Genomic DNA, 16,280 nt, shown 5'->3' with positions numbered 1-16,280 from the left:
CCAGTGACAAACAATGAAGCCGAAATGCCCTGTACTGGCCTCAACACATTGCCCAAATCTTTTGTCACATAGCACTTAGGTTTGCGGTGTTGTGGACATTTTCCTCTTGTAAGTGTTTGCAGACTCAGCAAGGAGGCAGAGTCCTTGCTGAGCCCCAGAGCAGCACACAGAGAGCCAAACCCTCATCCCATCCCAGGTGACCCCATGAGCAAAGGGCCTCCAATCATTTTCCTCCTCACCTTGGTCGGGATCCCGGGCCAATACCACAGCCACGGGGGTCTTCACCGTGGTGTTGTCGAAGACAGCCACAGCACAGTGGCTGGGGAAGAAACGGGGGGCATTGTCATTCACATCCTCCACGTAGAGGGTCACATCTGCCTGGCACGACTGGCCGCCTCCATCCGTCGCCTTGGCAACAAGGCTGTACGTGTCCTTCTTCTCTCGGTCTAGGGCTGTAAGGGTGGTCAGCTCCCCTGGCCAGAGAAACGACAGCCAGTGAGCTTTCTCTGGGGGACATGCCTCCAGCACATGCCTTCTAGGTATCTACGCAAGGCAACCACAGGGACATAGAGTTTTGTCACTCTGTGACAAAAAGGGGTCAGAGAAAAGGGAGTATATACAGTTAGGAAAGAAGCTCAGCCCCACACCTGCCTGCTTCCCTAATTCTCCCAAACACATCACCAATTTCAGATTCTCACCAATGAGCTACAAAGAGGCACAACATTTTTAAAAGGCGACTAGACAATTTCTAACAACACATAAAATGTGTTTATCCTTTGGTGCGCCTGGGTGGCTCAGCCAGTAAAGCGTCCGACTTCGGCTCAGGTCATGATCTCACAGATCTGACAGATGGTGAGTTCAAGCCCCCTTGGTGCTGACAGCTCAGAGCCTGGAGCCTGCTTCAGATTCTGTGTCTCCCCCTCTCTCTGCCCCTTTCCCTGCTCATGCTGTTTCTGTCTCTCAAAAATAAAATAAACATTAAAAAAAATGTATCCTTTGGCCCACGATTTCACATCTAAGAGTATATCCTATGGAATAATCAACCCAAGGATAAAAATGTATGTATAAAGATGTTCTCTGTAGCACTGTTTATAATAGCAACATACTGAAAATATCCTGTATGTCTTTCTTTTTTTAAATTTTTTTTTTTTTTTTTTAACGTTTATTTATTTTTGGGACAGAGAGAGACAGAGCATGAACGGGGGAGGGGCAGAGAGAGAGGGAGACACAGAATCGGAAACAGGCTCCAGGCTCTGAGCCATCAGCCCAGAGCCCGACGCGGGGCTCGAACTCACGGACCGCGAGATCGTGACCTGGCTGAAGTCGGACGCTTAACCGACTGCGCCACCCAGGCGCCCCCCTGTATGTCTTTCAAAAAGGGACTGGTTATATATATTACGAATTAGCCATACAGTAAAATACTGTGCAACCCAAAAGGAATTATGATAGAGTTTTATGTAATGCCTTGTTAATACCTCCAAGATGTTGCTATGTGAAAAAAAGCAAGTCACAAAATAGTATTCTAGAGTGCTTCTCTTTGGGGAGGGGCTGATTATTATACAGACTTTCCAGTTTCTGCATAATACACGCCCACGGTGTTTGGATTTTTGTACAATGAGCATGTATTATTTCCATATTTAGAAAAACCACCCCGTTTTTTTAAGACCCCACCAATCATCCTGCAGCTGAACAAACAGCCCCAGAGAGAGATTAGGTAACCTGCCTGGGGTGACTCAGCACGCCCATGCTGGAATGAGAAAGGACAAGGTTGTCTCCTATTTATCCAGACAGCTTCCTGGGACACCACTCTCACCTGCCACCTCCCTGCTCAGGAATCTCCAAGCCATCCTTTGAGCTCTTGGTTCCAAGCCAAGTGTCAGCAGCTGGCTGTCTGTGGCCTGGGCCTTCTGTGCTGCCCATGCCCACACCTTCCCCCATCGCAGCTGGATGGGGATCCCACTGTGCGGCTGTTTTTCCAAAGAAAGCAGACCCCATCCTGTCTTCTCCATCAGACTCTCACAGCCCATCCTCTCCCAGGCATTGGTGGTCTACCCTGCAGGGCTCTCTGCTTCCAGCTCTGGGCTTTGTCCTCTAATAATAATGACAATGTCAACTGCATCCACTGAACTCGTACTACGTGCCTGACCTGGGCTAGACTTCTATAGACTTTCTCTCTTGGGATTTTCTACAATAATGTTTTGAGGTCTGCAACATACACGTCTTGAGATCATGTCCTTGACCATGAAGCTCACCTGCCTAAATCCTCTGATGGCTCTAAAGGTGGAGTTTGTGCCCCCCCACCCCTACCCTTGGCCTATCTCCTCCCCTCTGTGCACTAGTTTCTGGCCTTGTATCAGGACCTCAGATGAATGTGCTCTCTCCTAAAACAAGGCCCTTGTATAAATTCTCCTTGAGTGTCCATCCCTCCGACTCCCTTAACTCTGCCCCCAGGGCTCTCTCCCTGCTCCTGTCAAACCTTCCCTTAGCATCTTGCGTCTTTTCTTAACTCAGCACGTTCAAACCACTGATCTGATGACTGCTTTTCCCATAAGACCCAGAGCCCGTCCGTCTATTGATTATGTCCCGCCATCTAGTGCAATACTTGGCACATAGTACCAATATGTTTGCTGAGTGAATGGATGGATGGACAAGTGAATTCTCGCTTCTTCTCCAAGGAGCCTAGCATGGCACTTGTCACTGGTATTCACTAAGTAAGTTCTTGGCTGGATCCCGCAGCTCAGGAAACCCACCTGTATGAGGATCCAGCTTAAATTCATCTGCTCCAGGCCCATGCAGAGAATATGTGATCTGAGCGTTGGTTTCGGAGTCCAAGTCTGTTGCAGAGACTTTCAAAATGAAGTGTCCTGGAGATATATCTTCACTGACTTTGCCAGTATAGAGAAGCTGGAGATGGAACACAAAGAGGAAGATTGTGGGAGATACGCCTGACTGAGAGAGAGGCAGAATGACAGAGAGGGAGAGAGAAGCAGAGAGAGAGAGGTCAGAGAGCAAGATGGGGAGAGGGGAAGAGAGGGAAGCAGGGCGTGATTAAAAGAGAATAAGAAGAAACTGCAAGGAAAACGGAGATTGCAAACAAGGAGCACGATGGCAAGAGGACTAGTCGGAAAAGAAAGAGAATGAATGGGGAACGAGAGAGAAGATCCACCATCAAAAGCCCACACTCAGAGCTAGAAGGACCTGCTTCCACCTACTCCACACGGGTCCTTTGAGGCTTCTGGAGGAGGTTGGTGAGATGAGCCTGATGTGAGGCGTTCTGGAAGGTGTCAGGTCAAGCCACTCCCTCCAGGCCAGGCATCCTGGTCTCTGTGGTGAGGCCATGCTGTCAGGCTCACCTGCCTATACCCCAAGACAGACCCTTGGCTGTTTGAGTCAGGTCTGGACCCTGAGAGCCCCCAGGGTCTGCCCCCATCCTCCCTTCACTACAGGTACCTTCATAGCAGGGGATATGGCACAGGGGAGAGGCTGGAGCTCCCCAGGAGCGCAATGTTCCTCTACCTGCTGGCTCTGGGCACAGGTTCCAAGCAAACTGGTTTCCCCCACTGCAGGGTGTGGGTGAGCGTGACATCCTGCTCTGGGTGGAGGCTTTGGGTCTGGGTGGGCTGTACAGAGATGGCCACCCAGACCTCTTTTCTCTGACTCTAGTGATGCAGTTGACCACCTCTGGGAAGGCCAGGGCGAGCTTGGTCCTGGCCTCTCCCAGCATGGGGAGGATGCAGGCTGGTTGCAAGGATAGTTAAGGGGAAAGAGGAAGAAAGTATGGCCACCATCCTCCCCAAGAAAGGCTGCCCTTCTGAGACCCAAAAGGTGGTCATCTTGGATCCCACAAAGGCATTTTCCATGCACCTGATAATATAGGTTTTCTTTTTCTACTATGATTTTCTGGAGTTGGTGTGTAGAAGACAGAGGAAGAAAAGGTGATGGGATATATGTATTTTTTGTGTTATAAGGTATGTGTTGCATCAATGTGTGCAAATAAGTGAAGTGCGTATATATATGCAATGCACATGTAAGTATGTGTGAGTTATATATGTGTATTTCCACGTCTGGATGGGTATACAGATGGATGAATGTTGTGTGTATGCAGGTATATGCTTATGTATCTGTGTGCATATATGTATGGGTATTTGCATGTATATGTAGAGTTGTAGACGATCCTTTGTGTGTGTGTACATGAGTGAGTATGTGTAAGTTTGTATTTATGTGTATATACTGAATGGCTGGATTTTATGTAAATTTGAATTACTGTAACTTGAAATGTTATAACAGTAAAATGTTCTATCTGAAAACTTTGAGGCAATGCAAATCACCAAAGTTAAGAATTATTTACTGCATTTTAAAAGACATGTTTAGGGGCACTTGGGTGGCTCAGTCGGTTGAGCGTCCGACTCCGGCTCAGGTCATGATCTCCCAGTCCGTGGGTTTGAGCCCCACGTCGGGCTCTGTGCTGACAGCCCGGAGCCTGGAGCCTGCTTTGGATTCTGTGCCTCCCTCTCTCTCTCTGCCCCTCCCCCTCTTGTGCTTTGTCTCTTTCTGTCTCCCAAAAATAAAGAAATGTAAAAAATATGTTTCAACACAAAGCTACATGGCAATGATTACTCGCTTAGGTCCTCTAAGAACACAGTTCTCTTCCGAACATACACACACATGCACACACACACACACCACCACCACCACCACGATTCAACGTTTGTTTTCAAGAGTAATTTAGCGTTGAATTAAGTGAAGTCCTCAGCAAAAATGCAACTGCCCTGCCTGCATGTTTGTGTATACTTACAACCTCGAGGAGGGCATCTAAGGTCTGTATTATCCATGTAGGTGTGGGGATATGTATATATGGGCATGAAAGTAGTGTGGGGTGTCTCTGGGGGCAGGTCTCTTTGGATGTAATGAGCCAAGCTAACAAGCTGAGTGGAAGAGGGGTTTCCCCCCTGGGCACAGCAGATTGTGCTTGGAGAATAAAGAAGTTACTTTACTTCTGGATGTATTTTGCAGGGAAGTAAACCTTTGTAGGGAGTATAGGGGGAAAAGTATGGACCAGGGGTTCTAGAGAACTTGGTGACATCCCTATGGCAGCAGTCGAGGGAAGGAATTGCCTAGAATGAACCCTGCCTAGGGCACTAGTCTGAGGCCAGCTGGGGAGAAGCAAGAGCTGGTCAGTGATGCCAGCCTCAGAGATAGTCCCCCGAGTCCTTCTCCTTCCTCTTCTGCCTCCACTGCCACCTCACCCTTACCCGGCCCTTACCTGTGAGCACTGCGGGCTGTTATCATTGATGTCCAGAACAAAGATCTCCACGAGGACCGAAGCCTGGAACTTGCCGTCGGAAGCTGTGATTCTGAGCAAGTACTTGGCCGTGTGCTCACGGTCCAGGGTCTTCCTCGAGAAAATCCTCCACTCATCTCCAACTTGGCTGATGCCAAACTGGCCCAGGGGGTCTCCCTCTAAAAAGATGGAACAGAGCTTCCAGGAGCTGAGGAAAAGGAATAAACCAGGCTTTGTGCCATAGGTGGCTGCCCATGTGACACTTTTTCCAGGATTTCTAGGAAAGACAAAATTTTCCTCCCTCCCTGGATAAGGGACCCATATTTCTATTGAGTCAGTTATTTGGTTCTGGCTTCAAAGGCCTCCTATGAAATGGAATTATCACCGTGAGAAGCACCACTCTAAAATATGTGGCTGAGGGGCAAATTTCCTATTTTTTGTGCTTTGGAAGGCATTGTGGGGAAGTTAAAGGGAAGTAAATTTCAATTCTATACAAGAAATAAAGAAACACCATTTTGGGCCACCTGGGTGGTCTAGTCGGTTAAGCATCTGACTTCAGCTCAGGTCATGATCTCACAATCCGTGAGTTTGAACCCCGTGTCAGCTCTGTGCTGACAGCTCAGAGCCTGGAGCCTGCTTCGGATTCTGTGTCTCCTCTCTCTCTTCCCCTCCCCCACTCAGCTCTGTCTCTCTCTTTCTCTAAAAAATAAATAAACATTAAAAAATTAAAAACAAAAGCTCCTTTATGGCCACTGGCTAGCTGGTTCAGTCACTGGACAGGGATTGGGGTAATTTAAGTCTGCAATAGGTATCTATTGCTAGGGAAAGCAGCTCGTAGAGTGTGGTTTTAATGCCAGATCTGACTCAGGCTTGGAGTGCGACCTTGGTTGAGTTTCTGCCCCTATCTGGGCTTTGGTTTTCCTGTGTGTGAAATGAGGGGACTGAGCTGGAATCTTATCTATGAGTGTTTTCACTCCAACACTTAGGTCCTATGATTGACTTAAGGATCTTTCTGGTATCCACAACTTGCTCTAGGCAGAATACACTGCACAAGGACAGTCATCTGACAGAGTTTTCAGGGATCATAAGACTACTGATGCCTTCTCCATCCTCTAGAAGCTGAGAACAGTTACAAGTATCTCCCTTCTATTCTTTCTACTTCACCTAAAGTAATAAGAGATCTTCTCTGCAAAACACTTTCCAATTTACAGGGGGCTGTCTGAGCGTTCTCAAATTAGATCTTACCAGCATCCTTGTGAAGTGAATGAGAATAGGCATGCCAAGTCTATAAATGGAATCTAATAAGCCACAGAGCCAGGACTTAAACCCGTGTCTTAGGGCACCTCTTACTAGACTTTTTTCAATGTACCCCAGTGCCGCCATTCCAAGACAAGTATTCTTACCTGTAATGTAACAGGTGACCTGTCTGTTCTGCTCAGAGACATCAGCATCCAAGGTTTTAAGAGTGGCCACGAGTTCACCAGGTTCACTGTTCTCAACCACAGATCCTCTATAGTCTTCAGAAGCAAATCGGGGAGCATTGTCATTCTCATCTGTAATGGAGACTTCAACCAGGACCTGAGAGGAGAGCTGGATGGTCCTTCCATGGTCATGGGCCACCACATAAAAGCGGTAGGTCTGGCGTGTCTCACAGTCAAGCTCCTGGAGTGTGGTGATCCAGCCAGTCTCACTGTCAATGGCAAAGAGCTCATGGATATTGCTACCAGGATCCACTGGCAGCCTGTAGCTCACCTGGCCATCATTCCCAGTGTCCTGGTCATTGGCAGTCACCTGAATGACTGAGGTCCCCACTGGCATATTCTCAGTGAGGACAGCCTTATAGGGATCGGCCTCAAAGATAGGCCTATTGTCATTGACATCCTTCACTTGGATATTGACAGAGACCAAGGAGACCAAGGGAGTGTCATTATGGGGACAATGTGCCATCAAATCAATCTGGTACCATTTGGTGGACTCATAGTCCATGGCCTTTCTCACCTTTAGAACTCCTGTGTTTCGGTCCAAGGAGAAGACACCATCCTTGTTGCTCTCTGGTGTGGTGCCCTGCACTAGACTATAGATGACTGGATCTTGAGCTGCCACTGCTTTAACAGAACCAATTTCAGACCCTTCTGGAAGATCTTCAGATGCAGAGAAAGTATACAAAGGTTCAGAAAACTTGGGCAAGGATACTTCATTAGGAACCACCTGAAGTCGTAACAGCACCAGAGAGTTCCAGTGAGGAGGCCCCCCGTCCTGGGCTTTGATTTTTAAGTCAAAGGCTCGGTTTTCCAATCCCACCAGGCTCTCTTTCACCTTGACAACACCAGTAGTTGGGTTGACTTCAATGACCTCTTCATCCAAGTCCTCCACTGAGTCCACTGAGTAGGTGACATCTGCATTCCGACCTTCATCTGCATCATAGGCCAACACCTGGATAACTGGGGAGTCTTTACTGACATTGGATTGAATGGACACTGTGTACTCAGATGCTTTAAATTGTGGAGGGTTGTCATTTTCATCCGTGAGGATGATCTTCACGGTGCAGAAGGCCACTCTTCCTCCTCCATCCTGAGCCATGACTTTAATGGCAATAACTCTTTCTGTTGAATTTTCCCGATCCAGTTTCTGCAGAGTGGTGATCTGGCCATTGGGGTTTATGGAGAACTTCTCACCTGCTAGTTTATTGATGATGGTATAATCTACAGTGCCGTAGGGACCACTATCTTTGTCTATGGCTAGCAACTCAATCACCTTGGTTCCCACCTTTGCATTTTCTGCCAATTCTGCCTCATAAACATGCTGCTGGAACTCTGGGCTGTACTTGTTGGCATTTGTAGTGTTGATATACACAGGCACAGTTGCTCGGAAGACCCCATCAGAAGCACCTACCCTCAAATTGTAAGAAGAGTCCAGGTGCTTTTTGCAAAGGTTGAACATAGAAATTATTCCTGATGAGCTGTTGATGGAGAAGTGCCTGTCCTGGTTGCCAGAAAGAATCAGGTACTCCAGGCGGGAGGTATCCCTGCTGTCAGGGTCGAGAGCTTGCACTTTAAGAACCAGGTGTCCACATGTTGCCAGCTCACTGACATTGGCTTCGTACTGAGGTTGCCTGAACTCTGGGGGGTTATCATTGATGTCCGATACATTAACCACCACAAGGGTTTCACCAGTGAGTGGGGGATCTCCTCTATCCATGGCCCTGACCTTCACATGAAAGTGTTGTTGAGTTTCATAATCCAACTCTTGAACGGTGGACATCTCCCCTGTGCTCCCATTGATCTGGAAGAATTTGGAAATATCTGAGCCATCCTCTACAATCTGATAGGAGACATCACGGTTCTGCCCTGAATCCTGGTCAGAAGCCAACAGTTGGATCACAGGGGTCTGGGCAGGCAAGCCTTCCGATACTGAAGTCGTGTAGACCAATTGAGAGAAAGTGGGAGGGTTATCATTGACATCCTCCACCAGGACTTCCACTGTGGCTTCAGAAAATGACCCCAGAGCTGTGTCTGTGGCTCTAACTGTGAACACGTGTTTGGTCTTAGACTCATAGTCCAAAGGGCCTGTTACTGTTAGAACACCAGTCTTGAAGTCAGTGGTGAACAGCATCAAGGGCTCTTCCTCCACGATGTTGTAGATGAGTCGGAGTCCCTCTGGACTTCGGGCCTGGGTGTGGAGAATTGGGGTATAGAGTGTGATATTTTCAGGCACTCTCACTTTGTAGTAAGGAGTCTGAAACAGTGGGTTGGATTTATTTCTCACGGTGACAAGTACCTCTTCCTCAGTCTGGAGGGTTGGGGTGCCTCCATCCCGAGCAATGACTTTGAGGTGATACTTATTTAAAGCTTGATAATCAAAGGGTTTCTTCAGTGATATGTCCCCAAGATAGGGGTCAATTCGAAAATATGCATAATCTTCTGCAAATGCATATGTGACAGCACCATTTACCCCCAAGTCCTGATCAGTGGCAGATACCTGACAGAGAACGTCCCCTGGTTCTGTGCCATCTTGGATAACTGTGTAATAAGGTGCATGCTTAAATTCAGGGTGATTGTCATTGACATCCTCAATAGAGACCCTGACCAGAGCCTGAGCCACCCGCTGAGGCGTCCTGTTGTCCCTCAATTCCACCGCTACCGCATAAGTGTCCTGCTGTTCTCGGTCAAATGCCACACCCCTTGTCTGCAACACACCTGCTGACCTGACCATCCGAAACATATCTGTGCCATTCAGTAGGAAGTAGGAAAGCGTGTCATTCAAATGATTGCCCTGGGCACCAAGAATCACCAGTGCCTTTCTATCCTGTAAATTCTCCTTCACTGTTGCCTTATAGACGACCTGATCAAACTGCAAGCTTGTGTTAAGAGCCTGTGCCAAAGAAATTTTTACCAGTGCAGTATCTTGATATAGGCCATCAGAAGCCCTGATGGTGAGCTCCCGAGAGACTCCCAGGAAAGCAGGGTTCAACACAGATATACGGCCTGTGATGGGATGGATGGCAACAGCTTCGTCAGCATTGCCAGTTTTGATGCCGTATGTGACTTCTGAGTCATCATCGTTGGCCTGCACGATTAGGAGCTCCATACCTCGATGGATAGGCTTCACTACCGCTACTTCATATACCTGATCTGAGAACCTGGGAGGGGAGTCATTTACATCTTTGACATTGATGGTGACCTGGACAGGCCTGGGTGCAAATAAGATGGGGTTTCCTTGGTCATGGACGTAGACGCTGAATTGGAAAGAGGGCATGCTCTCATAATCCATCTCTGATATGATGATCAGCGTTCCCATGCTGGGATCAATTTTGAAAAACTTCAAAGCCTCTGGCTCCAGAATTTCATAGACCAATAAGGAATTAGCTTCTTCATCACGGTCAGAGGCACGAATCACAAGGGGGTTGTTGTTTTCGTCCACGATCATGCTGTACAATGGAGCTGCTTCACTAATTTGGCCCACAAACACGGACTTGAAGAACATGGGAGCATTGTCATTTTCGTCAATGATGTACACAAGAGCCATGACATCAGTAAATGCTCCTGCCATATTGATGCCTCGGATTTTCAGCTGGTAAGATGAAATTTTCTCATGGTCCAGGTTCTTCTGGGTGGAAATGAGGCCAGAATATGAATTCATGGAGAACACACCATCCTTGTTTCCCTCTCTTAACTCATAGGTAACTTCCGAGGAGCTTGTAGCTGACACTAGGAGGACTGGGGAACCAATAGGGATTGATTCAGGGATCTCGACAAAGTACTCGGCTTTGGAAAAGATAGGGGCGCTGCTATCTGATGGGTAAACATTAATGATCACTGTAGCCAGGTCATGCCACTGTGGGGAGCCTTGATCTTCTGCCTTGACTGTCAGGCTATACCGGGCATGATTTGCCTGATCGAGTTTCTGGGCCAGAGTGATGATGCCTAGCAGGGCATTTAGGTTGAAGAAACCCTCGCTGTTCCCTGAAACAAAAAACAAGACAAACTGAAATTTACCGCATGTTCAAGAGATACCAAGTAGGCTTTCTAGATCAGTAAAGAGGCTATCGCACAAAACGTGGACAGGACAAAATCCACATCCTGTGCTATCCTGAATTTAGTTATGAAATGGTATATAGGGAAGACACCTATTTTATAAAATACCTTACACAAGGCACATAGTAGCTACTCCATAAATGGCAGCTTCAATGATCACTCAGTCTTTGGGTCACAACTTCAGCTACAAACCAAAGCTGTAGAAGGTCTTGAAAGCGAAGAAAGAAACTTACGCTTTGTAGGAAAAGAACACTCCACTCTGTATTTCGGCGGCGACTTTTATAGGAGAGACTTTTAAAAACCACCCTATCTGCTCCCCACATAGTCTATGGTGGGAAGGTCCTTGTTGGGCTTGGAGGTTGGGTGGGGAGAGACTGAACCCAGACCTTGAGGCTCCTGATCAAATACCCTTTCCACCACACCTGGATTTTCTAAATGTCAAGCATTCTCACATTGCCTTTATAGTTTTTTCAATACCCAGCCACCACCTTCGCAATTTTATACCATTATTGAGTGCATATTTTCCTTTAAACGGATTTGTTTTTTTAACTTAAAATAGCTTAAAAATAATTTTTTTAACGCTCATTCATTTTGGGGAGAGACAGAGAGAGACAGAGTACACGCAGGGGAAGGGCAGAAAGAGAGAGAGAGACACACACACAGAATCTGAAGCAAGCTCCAGGCTCTGAGCTGTCAGAACAGAGCCTGATGTGAGCCCCGAACTCATGAACCATGAGATCCTGACCTGAGCCAAAGTCAGATGCTTAACTGACTAAGCCGCCCAGGTGCCCCTAAATTTAAAATAACTTAATAGGCAACTTTTGTATCACTACTTTAAAAAAGAAAATCCTTATTGCTTGCCATCCATCAGAGGCTACCACAAAAACAAGTCAGTGGAAAAAAACATTTGGATAAAATACCTGGGTAAAATCTGGATAAAACCTATTGCTTGCTAAAGGATGTGAGCCTGAGATCTATCCTCTTTCTTTTGTAAAACCAAGAGTAGCAAGTGTTAGAGAAGAATGAGGGATTCGAGTACCCAGTGAAGCCTTCGTCTTTGACTAACCAGGAAGCCCCCGCGAAAATCAAGGGGAAGTATTTTCTCCATATCTGATTGCCTATCTTTTATAGGCCTTTTAAAATTTGATATGTAGGGGCTTCTGGGTGGCTCAATTAAGCATCTGACTTCAGCTCAGGTCATGATCTCGCGGTCCGTGAGTTCGAGCCCCCCATCGGGCTCTGTGCTGACAGCTCAGAGCCTGGAGCCTGTTTCGGATTCTGTGTCTCCCTCTCTCTCTGCCCCTCCCCCACTTGTGCTCTGTCTCTCTTCCTCTCTCTCAAAAATAAACATTAAAAAATTGTAAAAAAAACAATAAAATTTAACATTTATTTTGATAAAGGCATAATAACATTTCAAATTTAAGTTTTGAGGAAAGTTCTGATTATACAACATTATGATTCCCAAAAAATAATGTTGAAAATATAATTAATTATATTTCCCCCCAAAATAGTGTCTCAAAGTTATTGCAGTTTTTAAAATCTGACTTTATTTAGACAACAACCCCTTCCTCCCTCCCTCCTGCTCTTTCTTTCTTTCTTTCTTTCTTTCTTTCTTTCTTTCTTTCTTTCGTTTATGGTAAGAACAGATAACATGAGATCTACCTCTTAGTAAATGTTTAAGGGTATATAGCACAGTATTGTTAACTAAAAGCACAATGTCACATAGCAGATCTCCAGAATTTCAACTTGCATAATGGATACTTCCCTCTCCCTAGTTTTATTGAGATGTAATCGACATATAATGTTGTACTGATTTAAGGTATACAACATAATGATTTGATGTACCTTTATATTGCAAAAGGATTGCCAGAATAAGTTTAGCTAACATCTATCATCTCACACAGTCACAATTTTTTTCTTGTGATGAGAAGATTGCCTATTTAATGCCATCACTGAGTAACACCTGAATAATTTTGCTCACCTCCGGGGGTATAGGTCTTCACTCAGGGAAGACCTATACTTTACTATTCTTGTTCTGTTTATCACACAGGTGCATATTTTATTATTTCAATAGTAACCAAATAGCCAGGCTTCATCACAAAACATTCCATCTGATTCTCCCACTCACGGAAGCTATTCTCCAGCTGAATAGTGAGGTGATTTCCCAATTTGCCCTCTGATACAGACCCTGTTTCATCAAAAACAGTTTTGATAAGTAGACTGCAGTTGAAAAGTAGTTCTATTAAAAGTAGCCAAGTAAGGGGCGCCTGGGTGGCGCAGTTGGTTAAGCGTCCGACTTCAGCCAGGTCACGATCTCGCGGCCCGTGAGTTTGAGCCCCGCGTCAGGCTCTGGGCTGCTGGCTCAGAGCCTGGAGCCTGTTTCCGATTCTGTGTCTCCCTCTCTCTCTGCCCCTCCCCCGTTCATGCTCTGTCTCTCTCTGTCCCAAAATAAATAAAAAACGTTGAAAAAAAATTAAAAAAAAAAAAGTAGCCAAGTAAACTACCTGGGCATAATTATACTTTTTTATGTTATGCTGCTGAAAGAAAAAACTGGGGCACAAAATTGTATATTCACTTCAATCTTTGCTTTTAAATGTTTATTTTTGAGAAAGAGAGAGAGAGTCCACATGCATGCACACACCAGGGAAGGGGGAGAGAGAGGAAGACAGAGAATCCCAAGCAGGCTCTGCACTGTCAGCGCAGAGGCAGAGATGGGGCTCGAACTCACAAACCATGAGATCATGACCTGAGCCAAAATCAAAAGTAGACACTTATCTGACTGAGCCATCCAAGGTACCCCCCACCCACCCAATCTTACTACTGCAAAAATATGCATAGGAAAAGATAAGAGGGAAATACACAAAATTATTTTGTCTGGTGAAAACTATGGCAGAGTGCTATTTTCTTCTTTCTTCCTGCTTCTCCCATGTTTTAAAAAATGAGCATGTGTGACTTCCATCATCAGAAGGATATTTTAGAACAAGTCTTAATTTATCTATAAAATAAAATTAGTACCTCCATCAATGGGGTTGTGAAAGAGATAAAATGAGCTAAAGATGTGATTATGCTTCATAAATCACAAAAAGTAAGCAATTAATGGTTAGAATTTGTATTATCATTCTTCAGTGATGTATATATAGACTTCTGCCACCTGGCAAGGTAAAAGAGTTTCTGTTTCTTAAAAAAAAAATGTAAAAGCTCTGATTTCTAGAAAGTATATAGGCAGTAAATGAACATTATGCTCTATGAGTCCCTTTGCAACATCTAGCTCGCTGAGTTTTACTTTTATTAAAGATCATTAAGAATTATCAAACATTAAAAATTATCATTAATGATCATATTTGGATACTAGATATTATCATTTTTCTTTCTTTAATTATTTATAATTAACATGTATCAATGATAGCAATAACCCCTGGCATTTGTATAATATGTGACAGTTTACAATATGTATTAATGCACATTTTCTCTTTTTCTCTTTACAAAGACTTTCTGGTACAGGGGACATCATTCCCAATGTTGAGAGGAAGAAAACCATATAATAGATATGAAACAATGATACGGCCTTAACAGAAAATGTTACTCCTAAATGTAACTCCTAAAACTGTGCCATACATATTACAAAGTATTTATAGGTCACTTCTATTGTAAAGGCACAAAGATATTACAAAGATGTTACACGGACTCCATAAGCATCCTTTATATATACATTGTTGCTGAATTTATATAATATGTCTATAAATTCTCCCGTAACTTAAGTAGGCCCTTTGTTACTATTCTTACCATCTCTGAAAGTGGATTAATTTAGGTTATTATAATCCCAGAGAATGCTCTAGAAATGGTATTTGCCAAAGCTTAGAGAGCCTGGCGTCTGATTCACTTGCAAATTCATGCCTCCGGTGGTTTTTCTTATTGCCAAAGACTCTTCCCTCATGCTCTGGACTCATGGCCAGCCTCTCACCTTTCAGGAAGGAGTAGCGGACCTCGGCATTGGCTCCCCGGTCACCATCCATGGCTCGGACCTGGAGCAGCTCTGTGCCAGGGGCCGTGGTGTCAGGAACACTCGCCTCATAGTAGAGCTGGGTGAAGTGGGGTGGGTGGAGGTTTCCAGCCTCCACGTGAATAGACACCCACACAAAGTTCCTCTTGATGGGCATCTCCTGGTCTCGGACCTACGGGCCCAAGGGGAGAATGCCGTGAGCAGCAAACGGAATGGGAGGCGGCAGGGTTACATGAAGGTCAATGAAATACAATGCCAGTGAAAGATACACCCAACTGTAACTCTGTGTTGCTTTAAATTTTGCTCTCTTTTATGCTCTTTTTTCTTCAAAAAAATTGTTTTAATGCTTATTTTTATTTTTGAGAGAGAGAGACAGACACAGAGAGACAGAGTGTGAGTGGGGGAGGGGCAGAGAGAGAGGGAGACACAGAATCGGAAGCAGGCTCCAGGCTCGGAGCTGTCAGCACAGAGCCTGACACGGGGCTTGAACCCACCAACTATGAAATCATGACCTGAGCTGAAGTCGGACGCTTAACTGACTGAGCCACCCAGGTGCCCCTGCTCTTTTTTCTTTTTAAATTAACTTATAAATTAGTGATTATTAGGCTTAGCTGTATTCATGGACTATCCCATTTTAGGAGAAAGACAGAAAGAAGTACAGAAACCGTATTTTCCAACTGAGGTCTCAGAGGATATTTCCTCAAGATGTTAACATGTTACGCAGGGGGAAAAATTCTATGGTCAACTAAATTTAGGGGGCGCTGAATTAAATGATGTTAAGGTTTTCTTTGCTGCAGGACTTTGCAGAGCCTTTAATATATATTAATGTGCCCGGAGGATGATAACCTAACATATAAAATCCTGCTCCTTGAGTCAGGAAGGCTGGATTTGATTCTGGTTCCATCATAAAGAACTGTATGATGGTGAGTAAGCCCCTGTGGGCCTGTGGTGTAAGAGGAGAGAAATGGGTAGGATCCGGGCTGGGACTAGAGTGTGGCACTTGAGGCACGTAGGGTGTAGATTTAAGGAGGCTCACTCTCAGGGTCATAAGGTGCGGGCACAGAACCCTGAAAGTGAGTCCTTCTTACTTTTTTGTGCCCTGCCGACGCCTCTCTTGCTCACCCTAGTGCTTGCTCTAGGCGGGAGGGTCTCTGGGTCCTCCCCAGCTCTGACACTGTGTCAGTCTGCATTGTGGCCATGCGGTCATGGAGCGGGGAGAGAGCTGTTGGGGGGGTGTGTGGACTGAGCCCAGAGAAAGCCCAGGTTGTAGGAGTTTCCTTGGCAGCTCTGTAATCTCTTTCTTTACTCTCAGGCACCCCTTATGGAAGGTGCCTCTGGCAGGCTGGGAAGTGTCACATCTCATGTCATGCATCGTCATGAGCATCGGCGTACCTGTCTAATCAGGGAAGAGGGGACCTTCAGCGTGCCTCCAAGGGTGCCCACCCCCACATATCCACATGCAAGT

At 45.7% G+C, this 16,280-nt stretch overlaps 1 protein-coding gene across 1 annotated transcript in view; it reads right to left on the bottom strand.

Moving 5' to 3' along the window:
- Window positions 1-16,280, bottom strand: part of FAT2 (FAT atypical cadherin 2) — an 84,310-nt gene that overhangs the window by 29,483 nt on the left and 38,547 nt on the right. The window contains exons 9-13 of the mRNA XM_043599381.1: window positions 14,777-14,987; window positions 6,685-10,743; window positions 5,264-5,460; window positions 2,751-2,904; window positions 240-473 (exon numbers count right to left, since the gene is read on the bottom strand). Of these exons, the coding sequence (XP_043455316.1) occupies window positions 240-473; window positions 2,751-2,904; window positions 5,264-5,460; window positions 6,685-10,743; window positions 14,777-14,987 (4,855 nt within the window). The remainder of the gene's footprint in view (window positions 1-239; window positions 474-2,750; window positions 2,905-5,263; window positions 5,461-6,684; window positions 10,744-14,776; window positions 14,988-16,280) is intronic.

This window comes from Prionailurus bengalensis, chromosome A1, assembly GCF_016509475.1.
Source record: "Prionailurus bengalensis isolate Pbe53 chromosome A1, Fcat_Pben_1.1_paternal_pri, whole genome shotgun sequence".
Taxonomy (NCBI): domain Eukaryota; kingdom Metazoa; phylum Chordata; class Mammalia; order Carnivora; family Felidae; genus Prionailurus; species Prionailurus bengalensis.
This window is presented reverse-complemented; position numbering and strand designations above follow the sequence as displayed.